Here is a 19,748-nt window from a genome sequence, read left to right as displayed (position 1 = left end):
GGAGTACTGCATCCAGTTCTGGGCTACCCAGTTCAAGAAGGATAGGGTACTACTGGAGAGAGTCCACCGGAGAGCTACCAAGATGATCAGGGGACTGGAGCATCTCTCTTATGAGGAAAGGCTGAGAGACCTGGGTTTGTTTAGCCTGACAAAGAGAAGACTGAGGGGGGGATCTTATTAATGCTTATAAATACCTAAAGGGTGGGTGTCAAGAGGATGGGGCCAGACTCTTTTTCAGAAATACCCAACGTCAGGACAAGGGGCAATGGACATAAATTGGAACACAGAAGTTCCACTTAAACATGAGAAAAAACTTCTTTACTTTGAGGGTGACAGAGCAGTGGAACAGGCTGCCCAGAGAGGTTGTGGAGTCTCCTTCCCTGAAGACATACAAAACCCGCCTGGACGCAGTCCGGTGCCCCCTGCTCTAGGTGTACTTGCTGAAGCAGTGGGGGTTGGATGAGATGATCTCCAGAGGTCCCTTCCAACCGCTGCCATTCTGTGATTCTGTGATCTGTAGAGTACTCAGCTGTCCTCTGTAGTAATGCTTAAATGTTTTGTACAGGTTGATATAAATGCTCATCCCCAAATGAAAAGTAGAAGCAGCTCTCATTCATGATGCCACTAAGATGCTGAAGAACAAAGGGTTTGCACTTTTGCCCTTCATGTAGGCAGGGGATATGGTAGTCTCCTGAGGTGACATCTTTGTGGGGAAAATGAGGGGATGCTGTGGAGGCACAAGTTCTTTCTTGCCATCAGCTGATCCTATCTACTGGAGATGATGTGGGAGACATGATCATCCTAAGAGCTGATTTCCTGTAACGACATTTCTTAGGTCAGAGACTAAAGACAAAAGATAAATCCTCCTCCCTAGAAGAGGGTGGATATTGAGCAAGAGGCAATAATCCCATAAGTCAAAGGTGTTTTCAAGGTTACTGAAAAGCTCCTCAGTCTTGTCTTTTGGTCTTTATGAGTAAAAATTTAAGGCTGATTCACCTCTCTTAGAGGGACTTAAGTAAACAGTGATTTGGTGCAAGCATGGATGACAGCCCAGAAATACTTGTCATTATTTCTTACAACCTCTGTAAAGACAATAGACAAAAGATGTATCAGTAAAGGTAGAAAGTGTAATGAAGCTCCAGCCTCAAACTGAGGGAGACAGTCAGTTGGGGCAGACCCTGAAATATCACAAAGATGATCATGAAATCAGGTGACAAGAGCACCAAGAAAAAGCTCATAAGGTGGTGATCGTTTTGTGGTTGTGCAGACATACTCCATTTTTCCTTCAGTTATAGCAAATGTTCCCTCCTTACTGGCAGAACAGGCAGCACAGTCAGAAGACATGCATCTCAAGTACCCTCTCTGTGTATGAGGAATCAAAGCGTCAGGCAGGATATCTAAGGTTTTTCTCTTCATTATGAATCAGTCTAGAGTGAGACCTGGATTTCTTCTCCCTGGATGATGATGGAAATTTGGCTTCTTGAATCTGAGGCTCAGAAAAAGGGTCAAAGGTGAATTTTTAATATTTTCTTGGGAATAACTTTCTCAATCTGTACTTGAAGTCTCAAGACACGGACATTTGGATGGAATAAAAACTTTACCCAGACAAAACAGGAAGTTGATATTTTCATCTCAGAGAGCATAAAGCCAAAAATGTTGTTGAAGAATTTCTAGGTGCGGAAGCTATGGTGTTCCATCACAACCAAAATTTGAGCTCATGACAAAAAAAGATGTTTAAATAACTTGAAAATATTTTTTAAATTACAGATAATCAAATACACTATGAAGTATAATAGAAGATCCAGATGATCTTCAGTAAAGAGCAGTTAATCATAAAGTACTATGGTTTAGACACATGTGGAAATAAACGCCAGGTGACAAGCTGTACTCCATTGCTTATACTATGCCCATTAAGTCCAAAAGGTTGACTAGGTGAACAAGTTTCTAGTTCAAAAGATTGCACAGCTGTATGCTCAAAATATTCAGAAAAGCACTTGATGGTAAATATGGGATGACAACGTATGAATGGACAGTTCATTCATTCACCTATAATTTTTTTATTTCTTCAAAACTTAATCCCATACCAACTACTTAGAATTCTTAAAGATGTGAACAGAAAGACTTCAGGGATAATAATTTTTTATACACACATACACAGGGAGAGATCACATATGTTATTATATAATTATGTAGTACACAAACATGCATATAGAAAAGACCGCATTCAGCTTGATGAATAGTTCTGGATGAAAAGTCACCTCTTTTAAGTACTTTTCCATAGCACCATAATTTCAAAGAACTGTATTCTCATACCTTTGCATAAGCAGTAGTTTTGATAAACCACTGTTTGAGGTATTTCTGTTCCACTTTTGCTCCTGAACGCCATGAGCAACCATTGTCATCCACCTGTTCATTAGCTAGAACAGTCTGATCCACTGGATCCCAATTAACCAAGGCCTAAAAAAAGTTGCAGGAAGAAAAAATATTTTCAGCAGCCATTTCCAAACCAGAATCTTACTTTTCAGACACTAAAAGAATTATCTAGAAACATTCCTTAGGCCCCTGAGTTTTCTACTTTTTATAACATCCATTTCAATCAGTGACATGGCCTGAACTGAAGGTGGATTGAATAATCATATTCTCAGAACTCAAAAAATCCAAGAATGCAGTTGGCAGCATTTGCCTTGATTGATCATCCTAGAGGCATAGGCTGACACATGAATATTAAATAGGCAAGTGTTCCAATTGACCAAGCTGCAAACGATGTAGTCTGATGCTTAAAAACTGTCCACCACTAATCCAAAAGTGTTGAGTCAGACTGAGGGGGATGAATAACTGAGGATCTGCGACTTGAGAGGACAGAATCACAAAGAAATTTTATAGTGGTCAACTCTATTTCAATTGAAAAAGCTAATATTTTCTGCACATAACTTCTATCAACTGTGTGAATTAGTTTTGAAATCATCTTTCCTTATCAATATAAATAGATTAAAACAAAATTTAAAGCCAAGTAAATGTTGGTGTTCAACTCTACAAACCTTGTTGTTTGAGGGCTAACTGAAATACCAGGCATAACATAATGGGGAGGGAGCAAAAATGAAACTCACCCCGCCCTAGTGCTGAACAATTTAACTGATCATTTATCATACAGGATCTAAGACCACAAAAGAATCCTAATGGTCATTCCAGAAGTAGTATTCAGTGCTAGACATTAACTTGAAAAACTGAACAGAAAGAAAAAAAAATAAAAATCATAGCAATAAGGAAGAGTGATCCATTATTTTAAGTGTTATGCAGTATTTGAGCTAAATCAAAGTTAAATCAGCCTGACTGAAAAACAGCAGCTCCAGGTCCATAGCATTCTAATACATTACATATTATTTGAAAACTTCAAATGTCTTCTTTGGGTATGGGGAGGCCTTAGTACGTCAATTGAAAAAACTAATCACTGCCTTCATATTACTCACTTTACATTTTATCTATCCCTGATCACCTTCTGAAATGCTCCATTTTCCAAACAACTGATATTGCTTCGTTTTAAATACGCTACATATTCTTAGCAATAGTAAATATCACAACCATTTAAAAAATCTTACAGTGAGGACAGCAGAAAGACAGATGCATGGATTCTCTTCCTTAGGAATACTGTTGCTGGTTTTGTTATCATTGTGTGGTAAATGCGTGTGCGTGCACGAAGTCTGACTACCTACATCAATCTATAAAAAATTTATTATAATGAAACAAAAGAAAGTCATTCTTTAATAAAAACAAACTCACTTTCAAATTAAGCTTGTGTGGATTCACTATGTCATGGCAATTCAAACTCTTTACAGTTTGCCTACCTTTTATCTGTTACCTACCAATGACATCACAATGGTTTTTATAAAAGGCTTCTGAAAATTCACTGGGAAATTAAAAGCAATCAATATATTCTACTATCACAGATCTACTTTGTAGAATTTGAGGACACACAACTTCTTCAGTAATGATATAACACATTATGAAGTTGGGTCTAAAGTAATGATCTTTTAATTTGTAAGTTCTGAAAAAAACACCCACACCACTACAAATTTAAAATAACAGCTAAAGAGAGATAAATCAGATAATAATAATGAGAAGAAGTAATAAAATGCCAGTTGCATAAAGCAGTATTAGCATGTGCTTGTATTAAACTGGCTATGACTCAAATTTGAGAAAAAATACTATTTCTGTTTTGATTATACTGGATCAAATTTATGATTAAAATTTTCAAAGGTAACTGAACTGATCTATATGAATATAATTATTTAGCATAACGTATTCTCGTTATTCACTACAGGAAGATTTATCTAAATTAATCATGCAAAACAAAGCAAATACGTATTTAAGAACCCGTAGCTGAAAGGTTTTGTCTGTGAATTTCTAGAGTTGCATTTTGTTCCTTCCATTTCTCACAGCCTTTTGACTAATATCCAGAACCTGGATATTAAATTAAATGCTTAGTTCCTACTTGTACCTCACACAGGCAACTTCTTGACAATGACAGCCTCTGAAACTATGGACCCAGGAAGCCACTAAATGTCATCTACACAAAGAGAGCACAGCGGAAAAGTGTATAGAGAACACATTATTTAGATCTCCTCACTACACCAATGTAGACCATATGCTTTTAAGACAGCATTAATCTCATCTAACTTCAGGTATCTATAGCATTAGTATCTATCCCCAGGTTTGGTATCTATGGTTCCACTACAGTCTAGATACCTAATCAAAATAATAGAGTCTAGGCAGAAATTAATCTCAACCTAAATAAGACACCCACATCTGTCCAGGTCAATAACCTCTATAATACATTGACTAAATCAGTATTGCAGGAATAAGGAAAGGATTTTGCTACGGTGAATAAAGACACCTTCTGTGGATGCTGCAGCACCCAGACAGTCATTGTTAATTCCCACTCATTCCAGCTCCCAGATATAGTGAGTCTGTGTCTCCCTACCAGGGTAATTTCTTGCCAGACACACATACTCCTGGAACAGAGCGATAACTAGACTAACACTCTACATATATTATTCTTACCACCACAGTAAGGCTATGAATTATCTATCAACTTGTATCCAAAAAGAAATTGTAAGACAGAAGACTTCATGCTGTGCAGAAGCACTGCCTAACATATATTGCAGTTAGGCCGAAGACATGGGATAAATATATGCTTTAAGTATATATTACTGTTTGAAGGGACCCAGGGTTACAGGCTATCTCTGCCATCTGTTTCCTGCCAAAAAGCAACTGCTTTATATCCACCAGAGATTATATCCCCTACAAGTTGACAGATGCTGATTTAAGTCCTCAGACTCATCCTTGACTCTTAAAGAGGGAAGCAGATCCAATCACTGGTACCCAAATACCTCCAGGGTCCCACAGTACTGGGAGCCCACATGCAAAATTTTTGTATATTGTCACTGTTTCTAATGAAGCAGAAAGCCTTCTGCTTTTCAGATTCACCTGGGATCACTCATCAAGGAAATTTACAGATAAAAGTGCTTGTTATGGCAAAGCCAGGGATTTAATTTTTTTATTAAAAACACAGAAGATAATTACGGAGGTGGGGGAAAGAAAGAATACCCTCGCCCAAAGCCAGCATGTTAGGACATATCAAACATTGAATCTTTTTGCTGGTTGTCATTTAAGATCTCTGAATATATATTGCCTATGAAAATAGAAGTAGTAGTTCAGTAACACCCTGCCATTCCAAATACTACCTTTCACCATCAGAGAATAATTGGAGTACATCCCTAATTATATCCTATGGAGTTTCCTGGTTTCTACAGAACACAAATAAAACATCAAAGCATATTTAAGAAATCTTAGTTTCCATTTTAAGTTAGAAACATTCACTAAACTGTAGCTTGGTTTAGGTGCAGCTGTTCAGGTGTTTTGGAACTGCGTTGCCTTGGCTATACAGAGAGTTCTTTGGAATGCTCATTTAACATCTTTGTTTCATCTCCTAATGAAACTGTTAACTGAACGCTTCCCTTTTCAGATAGCCTGATATGTATTATTTACAAAATCTTATAAGGTCAATATTTTCTTAATGTACTCTAGCAGAAAAACATCTGTGATAGTCTTATAGTATCTAATATTTCTGTAATATTTTAGAGATCACAAATAGGGTCCAGGAATTGGACGGTTAGGCACACAAGCTCCAACTATCCTATCCAATCCTATCAGTTCTGAGACAGCATCACAGTAACATTATACAGTTAGATAATCTTGCTGCTGAACAGACTCCTCATGATCACATTATCTTACATGTTTTCATGAGAGGGAATTTAAGACCTAGAAAATTCTTTCTTAAAATCATCAAATAAACTAACAGTAGCTATATTCTGATCCTGCACTCCAGTGGAAATTACTGACAATAAATATTTCTGATTTGACTTGCTACAATACCCATTCATGTTAGTTAGTAACATATAAAATACATCTATATGTAAAATTCAGTTATATATAAAATTAATTATGACTGGCAATGATTTAAAACCAATAGAGCACAATAAATACTCATCCACTTAATGAATGTGAAGGGATGATCCAGAAATGTGCCACTGACATAATGAGTGAGTTGAGTTAGTGCAACTGGAAAGTATTAAAGGTCAAAGTTTGTACCTACCTCTTTTTGATACACTATCCCAGCCTCGAAAAGCTTAAGAAAGAGATATTGTGTCCATTTGTAGTAGTCTGGTAAGCAAGTGGTTATTTCCTGCAGAAATGAAATAAAATAAAAATTCCTGAAGCTACTCGTAGAATTTTCTTATGGTGTTTTAACTTAACTAACTCGGGAGCGTATAATAATTGCCACAGAGAAAACATAAACGCAATTTTGGGTAATGTTTGTAATGAGTGATATTCATCTGTACACAAAAACAGAGAACATGGGCTTTGTGCGGGTTTGATGTGCAAAGAAAAGTTTCCCTGTTAACACGGAATATAAGAACCCTGTAAAATCAGTGCTGATAGATCCAAGAACAGAAGACAAATGGAAATGACCACAGTTCAAAGAGCACTATGGAACTACTTACGAAGTTCCATATCTCAAATGTTTGTTCTTAAAAAAACCAAATTTGAAATAAACACGTCAATATGTAAAGATGACTAAAGGATTACATTATTATAGACTCCTAGTTTTCTCCACACAAACTGTGTTTTACAGGCAGAATGGATACACATACACTTTCACCCACATATTTTAAAGTTTGGCCGAAGTGAAAACAACTGTGTAACTCAGTATTTAAGCTCTAATTACATCATAAATATGCAACAATAAACAGATCACATTTGCCTCCTCAACAGCTTTCTTGTTTAACTTGCATTTGTTTAAAAAAGAAACATTTCTAGAAACTTTGTTTGACCACATTTGTACTTATTGAAGTGGAAGATGACTCCTACGCCAAATTTCAAATCAACAAGAACTTCTCCTGATTTTAGAGTTACAGGGTTGACAGCAAGCCACTGATAAAATTTGTTGCATTTGCAAATAGTTGTCAGCTACTTGAAATAGCTTCAAATGTGAAATGTCTTTCACCCAGGCTTTCCTATCATCTAAGTGTCTCACTACACATGCCATCAGCAATATCATCTGCTGCTCAAATGAGATCTGAAACACTCTAGCATAAAATTTTTTTTCTTTTTCTACAACTTTATACTCCAGGGCTGAAATGTTGCTTTGAACGATTACTATGACCTTTGAACAGATATGCCTTAAATGTGTGTATAAGAGGCTTTCAAGACCAGAACGAGACATTTAATGGCAAGTTTTCAGCACAGCATGTGAAGACTTAGTAATGAAAAATAGTTGCTTGATTAAATCCCTGTGCTCTGCACTGAAAAAAAACACTTGATAAAAGTCTGATTTCCATCTCTCCAACTAAACACTCTCCTGTTAATCATTTCTATTTTTTTCCCCCTGCTTCTCCACACAGTGGAGTAGTTCTGCCAGTGTGATGCCACTACAGGCAACAGAGCTTCATCACTGTAATATCAGAGACACAAGAGAGACAATCCCTTTTGGTACAAGATAAGATTATGTGAGCAACAGGCAAACACGTAGGACGACTGCAGTGAGTTGTCAAATGAAAATAGTAAAATGGACTGAGATTTGTCCTTTTGGCCCTGAATGACAGGTGTCTGTTAATTGAAACAAAAAGAGATGACGTTTCTAAGTCTAAACAGGTGTGCTGAGGACACTGTACAAGCTAACTCCTGGGAACAGATTCTCATGTCCGTGCTCTCTCACAAATTGTACATTGACCTTTTTTAGAAAGAAATGCAGCAGACTGTTATCACTGAAGAAAATTTGTTGTGTGGTCATTGACCTGCAAAAAGATCACTCAAGCTCATCATTTAACTTTATAACCATGAAGATCTGAAGTAACATTTGAAGATAACAAAGAAAGAGAAATTACATCACTTCCAAGTGAAATGAGCTGCTGATGACAAGCCAGCAACCTCTTGTCAGTCTCAAAATGTGTTTGGTTTTTTTTCCTACCATTTAGCACATTAAGACTTACAGTGACAAATAATTTTCTGTGTATGCCAGTTACTGATCTTGATTAAATAAATGATGTCTGGTAAAAAGTTTCCATTAGGCTGCTATCATGCTTAAATTAAGGAGAATGTTAACATTTCTATTTATACTTTATGAGCATGGCAAAGATTCGCATTGCATTAACAGAACTGACTTAACTCAGAAATACAGAAAAGGATTTATAAAAGGCTTTGCAAAATAGCATGATGGAGCCCTTCCACCCTGCCAAAAACTGTAACTTTCTGCTTCTCATTTGTGAGATGAGACTAGCATTACAGAACCCCATATCACAGAGCAGTTCAGTGAATAAACAGGATATTAGCATGTTTTCTTCAAAGATAAAATACATACTAAAGATCAGAACCCTTTTTACAGATACGAAATACGCGGCTCAGCTGTCCACCGCATGTCTCTTCAGTGCTTTGTGGCAGGTTCAGTGATACCCCATCACCCCAGCATTTCAGAAGGTACTATGCAACGGGAGGGACAGCATCTCCATCTTCCCCCCAACCATTTTCCCTTCTCCTTTTGTCAGCTTACTAGTGAAAAGAGCATCTGATACTGTCACCAAAATGCATCTTTATCATTGGTTACTGTTACTGCTCCTTATTCCTACAGAAATGACGCTCATCCATTAAAACAATTCATTAAAACAAACCACCCTTAAAAGTCGCCTGCTTTTAAAAATAGCAGATATTGCCGAGGTGTATAAGAGAAGAATCCCTCCCTTACCAAAAACTTCCTTCCTTAATCCCTTTATCGCAGCACAACACTCTGTTCCTAACAAACTGCATGATGGAGGGTTTAGTAGCTTATTTATTTTTGCAAATAAATTCTCAGTTACAGACTAAATAGCAGTATTACATTTTATATTTGACAGCAGTGCAACTTGGGAAGCAAACGGTTCATGTTAAGGTTAAAGGGATGTTCATTATTTGAAAATCTGATAAAAAAACTCCAGCTACCAAAAATACAGAAAAACCAACAGTAAAGAATCCTGGATAAACAAAAAAAAAACCCCAAACTGGATGGAAGATTTTGGTCACTAATAAAACAAAAACTAATTTACAAATGCCTTGTTTTATAAGTCATCATTTGTTCTGAATCTGTTCCATTCTTACAACTTCCTTTTATGTAGCTCTGAACCTAAAACTGGGTATTATTTGTTGTTTTTAAGAAGGTTACATCTTGAAACTACTTTCATGTGTATTTTTTTTAAATAAAAGTAACATTTACAGGCAGCGTATAACTAAAACATATAACTAGACTAGAGAGAAGTAATTTCCTAGTTTATTACTAATAATTTTATTTCTAGCACAGTCTTACGCTATCCTGAAGACAGCCATGTTGCACTCGATACTTATTAAAAAGGTGATAAGGAGAAAAAGTCTGAACGAATTTTTTCAAAATGAGGCAGGGAAGATGAGGCAGTCTTTATTATTTGCCTATTTTGGTATTAAAGGGCATGTACAACCTCATCTGGAAGTATAACTACTTGATTTTCAGAGCTTTAGAGCTAGACTAAAGTACATTTCTAAATTCATTTGAATATTTGTATTTCAAAGGCCCTTAATTTCATGCTTTACTAATTACAAATACAAATACCATTCAATGCCTACACTTTAGAGCACTAATATCTTTCCTGGAAAAAAGTAGCCTTGTATCAATGGTTTCCTTTTTCATTTAATTACAAGCAAGGTGACTGATTATCAGTGATAGGTGGATAAAAAGAAAATGTAATAGGTAATGCTCTCTATACTGTTACAGTTTTATGCGTGCTCAGGCAGTGCACAAGAATGACAACTTCAAAACTAAACAGAAAAATATCTGCACAAAGAAAACGTACCAAAGATTTCATCTTTTTTTAATGTACAGAGTAGAAGGGGAACATTACTCTTATGCAAAAAATTATGTCATTTGGCATGCATGAATTGAAAAGACTAAAAAATGTTGGCAGTACGAGCTACCTTCTAGAAGCAAGTTACAGATTGATAATACCGTGGTGAACTGATGGCTTACTGCGAACATGCATTCAGTCTGACGGCACTCTGGAGCAAAGAAAGGAAAAATATTATATGTTCTCCATCCCTTGTTGCTGATGATATGAATCTTTGAAAATTATATTGCCTAATTCCCCTGAAAATAATGTTTAAAAGAAGTGGCAGGCAGTTTGCTATGCTGTCTGGGATGGTATTTTGGAGAAATCTCATCAGGAGGAATGCCCAAATTATTGTTATCTCAAAACCAAAACATAACCACACTGGCTTTTATTTTTTTATTTTCCATGTGTTTTTAATGTCTCTCAGAGGTACTTCTTCCATCCTCAAGCTGCAGCTTTTTAACCCTGGATTTGACAAACATAAATATTCAGAATAGAAACGTTCTCTCTCTAATTATTTTTAAAAAAATCTCTCCCACAAATCACACCATTTTCAAAGTGATTTAAAAATATAACATTTATTACTTGAGGCACTTAAAATACCTACAGGTTTCAGGGAAAAAATATCAGATCACTATTAGTATTCAGAACTACTCTAAAGCAAAGTACTTACAGAGCTATTTTATGCATTTAATTACATTTTTAGTTTGCTTACATTTTCTATTTAGGAGAATAATTTTCAAGTGTCTTTGTAACCTGGCTTTCTGAAATAATCTAATTAGCTTTTAATAAGACCTTATTTGTGATGCCTTACCGGTTAAGTAATTTCACTGCTACAACATAAAAATACTTTTGCATTTTGATTTGTAAGACAGAGAGAATGATGGAAAAAAACCCAGATAAATAAATGGAAACTTCTAGTGTCCCAGATGCACTGGGATTTGTTCATAATAATTTTACCAAGCAATAAAACTACAACTAGTCTTCATATTCCTGGACAGGACTTTCTTGAACACCAGACATGACTTTATAAGCAGTCAGCTTCTTCAGCACAGCTACATGCATGAGGTATTAAAAATGTATTTTTTATTATTTTCCCACTTTTTTTTCCTTAACATTTGTAAAATGATAAAATTTAATTAAGTGTCCTCCACATCGTCTAGCTGGCCACAGAGGACAAAGACAGTTAACATAAAAGGTTCACACTTCAAAAAGCAATTCACTACACACTAAAATAGGGAACTAAGGTAGGGGTATGGGTTCCCTCCAGCATATATTTGCTGGGTACTATATGCTCTAGCACAATGAAGGAGCACATTTAAGCAACATCAATGAAAATAAATTAAAACCAAAGTCCCGTTTTATACAATAGTTCTCCGTTAATTAGACTAACCTGTATAAAAAGTGGGTTTCTTGCATTTTTCATAGGAGTCACTAACACTAGTGGGTTGGTTTGCTTGTCACAGTATTTTGTAAGCCACTGATTTAGTGCCATACTAGTACAGAATAATAAAAAAAGATATTCCTTACCTCAAAGAGCTCACTTTTAAGATAAGTACCTGCACAGTGCAGTGCATTGCTGTCCAAAGATGTTTGAGTTAGCCCAGAAGCAGTGCAGCTGAGGCAGTAAGATACTCTGCCCAGCCTAATTAGCCTTGCAGAGAAGCAGGCTTTATCAGCCTGGAAAATACACTCTGCCACAGCTTAGCCATTCCGCTTCCAAAGGTAGCTCTTTCACAGCTAGCTCAAATATCCATGCATTTGGAGATCATGTAATACAGATATATTTCAGGCATCATATATTTTTTGCAGTGAATAAACATATCTATTTCTAATGGTTACCATTCAGGTCACTCTTACTCCAGTTAATAAGGCAGGCTCTCTAGGTAAAATAAAATTTAACTAATAAGCTAAGGAGTGAAAACTCCAAAATTCATTGTGTTTCAAGGAACACTTTTTAGCTGTTTTAAAGTCTTACCTTTCAAAACCACAATGTACCCCTAGACCGTTCTAAATTATTCTAATTACACAACTGTTCAAATAAACTTAGTTGTACAGTGTGAAAGCCGTTTCCACAAGTATCCAGAGACTTCTGAAAGCTCAGTAACCAAAACATGGCTTACTAGAAAAGTGAAGGTAAGCCTCAAAGAACAGGCACAGAGATGAGAAATTACTTTCCCTTGTATACTTATACATCCTGCCATGGTTTTCAGTACTGCCAGTTCTCCCATCTCTTCCTCAGAATGGAAGGGTTAAAGGAAAGTCCACATACAGAAGTGAATTTTCTCAATTTTCTTGAAAGGCCCTCTGCAACATTCAGCTCTGGTGTGCTCCGTAATACATGTAGCCTACACATACAATTTCACTGTTTTGAAGTATTGCTGTATTACACACACAGCAAATCTCTGAGATACAAACAGTTTTAAACATAAGAAAATAATTGTCAAAAATGTGTGCAGTAAACCTTCCACAACAAACCTTTTCTTTTCAGAGCAACTTTTTGGCTATCAAGAAAACTAAAATCGTACTAAAAGGCTTATACTGAAAAGCTTGCCATACATATGACATAATGAAATATGGTTTTTAGATGTAAGACATACAAATAAACAACTTCACCTTCAAGATTAAAGAAAACAGATGGCAGGTCTCAGACTGCCAGAAGACTAATCCTTTTCCTTTTCAGATCTACAATACTGCTATAAAAATCCAAGATTAGCATCTCCGTCACTCTATGCAGAATCATATTAAGGTGATAAGCAAGAATTATTCCTGAGAATATAAAGGTAGTGACTGACTTTGATTCACTGGTAAATGCAATAACCTTACATTTGCTTCAAAAATTAATTTCGTTTTATCTTGAAAATGACATTAGCTTTTGTCTGATCATGTTGGTAAGGTTTTTAAGGTAAACACCTGATTCTCAAGCATTAGTGCTTTAAATAACATTTCTATTTTCCAAAACTGTCATGGTATGAACACCTACAAAAATGCAGACCTATGCGTCAAATTTAGAATAACATAACCAAACCACTATTTCAAGTTACGACCATTAAACTCTTCGCTATATTATAAAAACATACACACTGAAGAAAACACTCCTCAAAACATATATATACCTTAACACAAACACATGCTGCTTCATAAATATCTATTTAGACTATTGCCTAAATTCTAACACAGAAAATTGCTACTTTGAAAGAGCCGAAAAAGCAGAGACATAAATCAAAGCGCAAAACTGAAATTACTTTCAAGAAAAGAAAGATTCTCCTAAACCTTGAGATTATCAGATGATGTCAGTGTATCAAAAGTAAGAGAAGTTTGACAAGAAGCTTGAAAGAAGCTCAATTTCCCAATTTTTTAAAGTGTAATTTTAGTGTTTAACAACTTGAACTGGTCACTTTCAAAGACTTCTATATTGTCATAAATAAAATGGTGAAATTCCATGTTTTCCAATGTTCCATCATACAATAAAGCAGCATCCCTTAAAAAATGAAAATCTTACCCTTTCCCATGTAAAAGACAGACCTAGTGCATCAAACTGTTCCCTCATGTGTTGAATATTACTGCAAAAAAAAAAAAATTTATTAACTTAAAAATATTTCTATGACGAGATCGTATTCAAAACCAGGTGCTTATAAAGTTCTGAGAAATCAAAAGCACTAGTTAACCTCTAAACACTATTATCTCATTAACAGTGAAACTCAAAGAACTGTCAGAATACCCACCTTAAATAATAATTTTAAAAGTCATTAGTGTATTCTGGTTCAATTTCAATGTCTGCGTGTACATGACACTGATTTTTCTCCTCTTGATTCCAGCACAACTGAAAAGCAAATATGGCACTGCAGTTTGAGAAAAACATTCCTGAAGCATCACCTCTCATTATTTTCTGTTATTTTTACAGCAATTGAGCCAAAGGGCACTCTGAAATCTTCACAACGCACTAGGATGTACTTCCACAATTGGTTTAATCCTGCTCTATTCTGGCAATGCTATCTTGGCTGTATTTTGCTTTGACCCTGGTGATCGTGTGGCTATAGGATGAGTTGAATCAGCTTACCCATTCAACTGAAGACGTCTTACAAAAAGTTCTCCAAAAAACCCTTGCCTGTTTTCTTGCTTCCCTCTGATCAACAAGCTGATCACACCAATACCGTGAACACAAAAACAGCTGAGCCAACACAAGGGAGGTGGTGGGACCATATATCCTGAGGTGACAAGGAACCCCCCTAAACTTCTGGTGGCAGCACAGCCACAGAGAAACTTAAGTCAGCTGTGAAACTGTAGGGCTAGACCATGTCTCAAATGGATTATATTCAAAATGGAAAACAAGATATATCAGAATATAGAGTGAAGCTTTAGTTTGAAAATCTACTAAATAGAGTTTACTAAAATACTCACACCTACACAATATTAACTAGTGACCCAGTATGAATTAATTCACATACTTCAAAATTGCTTTAAATTTCTTATGGACTTTTAACTTCCTACTAAAATGCATTATGTCAGATAAAGTATCATCTATCCTCCCACAGTGGCTAATTTGACAGTCATGAAACCAAGCATTTAATTCTGATCCAGAACAAACTTGCACTGCTGAATAACTGAGTAATGCCAGTATCCCGTACTAACAGTTGCAGTGCTGCAGTTACACTAGACAAGGCCTGCCAGCAGGGTCATAATACTACAGGAACCAGGAAATCCTCTTATGGACTTACAGCTTCTGCTGGGAGAAACTGTATTTTCAGCAGTACTGCTTTTATTGAAGTGCCATTCAAAATGAACTGTACTAATAAAAAAAGTACAAATTTGAGTGCATTTTCACACAGTAAGAGTTACTATAGTGGCACAAGCTAACAAAAATTTCTGTGTGTTTTGTATAAGTAACTCTGTATTCAATTTGTTATATGGTTTTCTTCCTAACTTTAAGAATATAAAAAGTAATAGTCAATTGGTACTCATTTTAAATCACCTCTAGAGAAAATCATGATGCTCTAAAATTTGGTTGTTCACTCCTGAACCAAGTAAGTTGAAATGGGTGGCTGGCTCTGCTCCAGGGATGACTAAAACAGGTCAGGTTGCTATCACACCATCACAGCTTCACATTCAGTTCAGTCATCCCTGCTGCAGGCATGAGAAACATTCAGGACAGGGACAGTGGAGAAAACGAGAGACAGCAATTACTTCAGTGGTCAGAATTTAAACAGCTGGTATGATGAACCAACTCCCCTCCTTAGCATGATAAAAAACAAAGGAGTATGCAAATAATTTTCCTATTTGGTTGTTATTATAATCAGTCTCAATGATGATATGCTAACTTGTCTCAGTTTGTTGTTGCAATATTATTCTTTAACTCTTAAAACTAGACAATTACTTTTTTCAGTACTAGGGAAAGTTTCAAAGTAAAATTTTCTTCCAGTATAAAACATCTTGTACTTGTAACTACTAGCTGAACTGTTTTAAATGTATGGAACAACATGCACCTATTTAAAAGAAAAGAGAAAAATAGCAGAGCATGGGAGGTAGCAGAAGAGAATCAGCTCAGGCTGTGCCCTGCCACAGGCTTTTTGATATGACCCAGACAAACAGCTTAGATGAGACAGGCTGAGCTGATATGGCACTTTGCTATCACAGTCTTTCTGCCCCACACACTCACTGCTTTTCTGTTGAGCCAGTTCAACTCAGATTGCAGAGCAGCTTTCTTCCGAGTTAGCAAGCTGAGTCAGTTCAACAAGATGTCCTACCAGTGCCAAAGCTAGTACAATAGGTAAGGAGGGACCATGTAGTAGAGAGGAGGGGAAAACATTGACCCTTTTGTAGTCACAAGTATTTAATCTCAGCCTCATTGTCTCAAAACTACAACCTTCAGCTCTTTGTGCCTCATTTGTCATGTAGGTAAGGATCACAGTAACCCTCCATCTGGTGAAGGTTCCATCAAGATAATCAAGGCAAAAATGAGGCACTCAGATAAAATAGATCTGTGGATTTGTTTTACAGCTGAGCTTCAGTAGGCTTATTGAAGGCAGAGAGAAATCATCAGTTTACTGACCATGCTACAATATAACTGATGGTGCACAACACACTGTACAGTGATGTTTCACACTCTCAAAAGAACAAAACCAGGTTTTTGTGTCTTGATGGTAACTGGTTCTCACACATATTCTCATATAAACCATACATGAAGGAAGTTTTTTACTAACTCGGAATTTGTATGTAGTGCACTCATGCATTCTCCCTAAGTAAAATCAGTTGCCATCATATTTTAGGTGGAAAAGTATCAAGTATCTAACATTGGACCAGAAGCATGAAAAAAATTTAAAAGAAACAGCATTATCAAAGAAAGAAATGGATCAAGGTTCAAAAAGATACCACAGCTGGATTACTGCACCCAGAGCACAAGAAACAGCTTCACTTAAGATTGGTTTCTGAGTAATTTATAGAAATTAATGTTTACTTATATAACTTTCTACTAATTTTAAAAAATATTAGGGGAACACGACACCCCATTCTGTGGTCTAAAGCCCAACATTTTCACTAAAATCAGCAGCAATAATGGCTGCTTATCACTTCCCAAGACCCAGTCTCAAAAGAAAAAACAATCTTCCTCTTTCGCATGGTACTGAAAACTGCTAGTAAATCTAACCACGTAGCTCATAATTTTCAACGGTGTATTCTATACTAAGATTTAACTCACCATAATGAAATTCTGATTTATTCCTTACTCACTGATTTGGGTGTTTGGGAAATGTCACTCTTTCAATAATCTACCTTTTTACAAGTTAAAAGTAATTGAGATGAAAACCTTGAAAATCATCCTGATACATTTATTTTTTGAAACTGAATCACCTGCACAGTCTCATAAAACAGTGGCAAATAACCCTGGTTCTTTCTGTACCATCGTTCTTCTACTTCTACACTGGTTTTGGTCTGTTTTGCTGGTTTATGTGGGCCACAGTATAGGTATTCGCAGTGGAAATGCTGCATTACTTATATTCATTAAAAACTACCTTTGTGTCCAGCTTGCAGGGTGAAGCCCATGCTCAATTGCAGCATTTTCTGCTGGTAAGCCAAATGCGTCCCATCCCATTGGATTTATCACCTGCAAGCAAAAAGGAAAAACACAGTCTTATGTCACTTTCTGGAATGGCATCAACAACACACACAGGCCTCTAAATAATGAATGGTGTTTTGCATCCAAATAATGAACAATGTTTTGCATTTCAGCACTTGCTTTGTCTGAATTGAACCTCTTCAAAACATGCCCGCTATGGCTAGGTCTGCTTTAAAAAATGAATATGTACACTTGCTATGTACAATGTGATGTTAGAGGGAGCTTAAAGTATTATGCAATAAATCCTCATGACTATTTCAACACCAGGTTAGCCATGACAAAAAACAATCCTTTGCAAATTTGTCTGGTGGTCAAAATTAGCAGTTGATGCTAAACAGAATCAAATATTCATCCTAAAGAAGGAGAAGAAGAAAGTGAGCAAAACTAATTGAATCAATGGTTTTATAACTGTACCTGATGTATAGCCTACTTTTTTGTTCTTTTTGTTCAAGAAAAAAGAATACCCTCTGATAACCTTGAATCCAACAGATAAAATGAAGAGAGTGGGGAAAACTGTTTTAGTCAAATTTTAATAAAACATCTTTTGTAAATATAGACTGCAGGCAGACAAATTGTATTTCAGGACCACAAATAAATAAAAGTGGAAAAAATGTTACTATAAAATAACACATAATTTATCTTGAAATAAATATATACATATTTCCTATTAACATCCAAAATATTTAGAAAAATAACCTAGCAATACAGTAAATATTCAAAAACCTGTTTAATAACCAGGGAAAGAAAGGCTTGTGCTTAAGACATTGTCATTAAACTCACTTTTGTTGGATACGTGATAAAACCAATCCCATTTCTTACACCTACAAATGTCCTATAAATTCAATAACTATGATTAAAGTTACACAAGTTTAACAATAGCAAAACATGATTGAGGAACATTTTATGGGTTGTAAGAAATCAAAATTTTTACCCCTAGAAATATATAGAACTTGTTCTTTAGCAGCATGCAAGCAAACAAGCAATAACAAAGCAAGCCCAGCAATACTAATCTCATAAGCTATCTGCATGTGAAAAACCTGTTCGTTTCTGAAGCATAAGAGCTACTTTTGTCACTGGTTTCAATTATTTTTATTCTTCTTTGCCACAACCTTCCAATCCTCTGACTTCAATGGATTCCTTCATAAAAAAAATATTTTATAGACAGGTTTATGAAGGTGCCCTAGGCACCAGCTCAGTGTAAAAGCAACAGAATTTAACAGATGTGACGACTCGGCATTCTTGTTTTCAATACTGAGCTAAAACTAAACCTGCTGTATATCATTACTCTCCTGGTGCAGCAACAAAACCAGAAGTATTAACCTGTGATCAACTGCGATTCAAGCCAGTACAGTAAGAGTCCATGCACAGCACATTTTTTATGTATAAATCTAACAGAAACCAGAACGCTATGCTGTGTTGCGAATTTTTGCTATGATCAGACAGATTATTGTTCCTCGTATCACAGTGTCAGAAAATATGAGAGTCAGATTTCCTAACTCCCTACTTCCTCACATTATAAGCTTTACATGGAAAATCTCATCTGGAGCCTAAAGCACTAGTCAAGGCCCTGTTGAAGCACACCTCTCCCCAGCCCTTCTCCTCTCCCTCGTGGTACCAGTAATCGAAATTATTGGTATAGAAGAGAAAAAAGAAAGGTAAACTTTACATAAAATCTCAATAGAATTTTTTAAGGACACACAAAAATATTAGTTTCTGCAGCTCAGCTCTTTCTGACCACTACTATTGCTGACCACCTGTCTCTGGACAGAAATGACGAAATAAACCAGATTTTTTTTCCCCTGTATAATACATATTTTCTCTTATTTAAACCTGTTTGTTTAGACAAATGCCCTACGTTGGCATCCCTACAAATGCCTTATTTTACTACAAGCTGATGCACATTAAGTGAGATTAAAAAAAACAACTCTTGATTAATTTTTATAAAATTTGCCTTCTGAAGATCTCCTGGATACAGGTAGGCAGCCAAGGCACAATCTCATTCCTCACACTCATGAGCAAAAGGATGTGGGAAGAACAGCTTTGCTACCGGCTACAGGCTCCCCAAAAGGGCTGACTGATGCTCCAGACAGCTAATGTGCAGACATTTTATCACTGTACCATCAGCTCTAGCAGGAGTTATCTGCTCACGCAGATCTTCCCAGTTCTAGCATGTATATTAAAAATATCATACA

At 36.1% G+C, this 19,748-nt stretch overlaps 1 protein-coding gene across 2 annotated transcripts in view; it reads right to left on the bottom strand.

Annotated features, from left to right (window-relative positions):
* Positions 1-19,748, bottom strand: part of LARS2 (leucyl-tRNA synthetase 2, mitochondrial) — a 93,981-nt gene that overhangs the window by 61,632 nt on the left and 12,601 nt on the right. Inside the window, exons 4-7 of one of the 2 annotated variants that reach the window (XM_064444090.1) lie at positions 17,453-17,544; positions 13,948-14,008; positions 6,653-6,742; positions 2,314-2,457 (exon numbers count right to left, since the gene is read on the bottom strand). In XM_064444090.1, the coding sequence (XP_064300160.1) occupies positions 2,314-2,457; positions 6,653-6,742; positions 13,948-14,008; positions 17,453-17,544 (387 nt within the window). The remainder of the gene's footprint in view (positions 1-2,313; positions 2,458-6,652; positions 6,743-13,947; positions 14,009-17,452; positions 17,545-19,748) is intronic. The other variant, XM_064444091.1, reaches the window with a different exon arrangement.

The sequence above is a fragment of the Phalacrocorax carbo genome, chromosome 2 (assembly GCF_963921805.1).
Source record: "Phalacrocorax carbo chromosome 2, bPhaCar2.1, whole genome shotgun sequence".
Lineage (NCBI taxonomy): Eukaryota > Metazoa > Chordata > Aves > Suliformes > Phalacrocoracidae > Phalacrocorax > Phalacrocorax carbo.
This window is presented reverse-complemented; position numbering and strand designations above follow the sequence as displayed.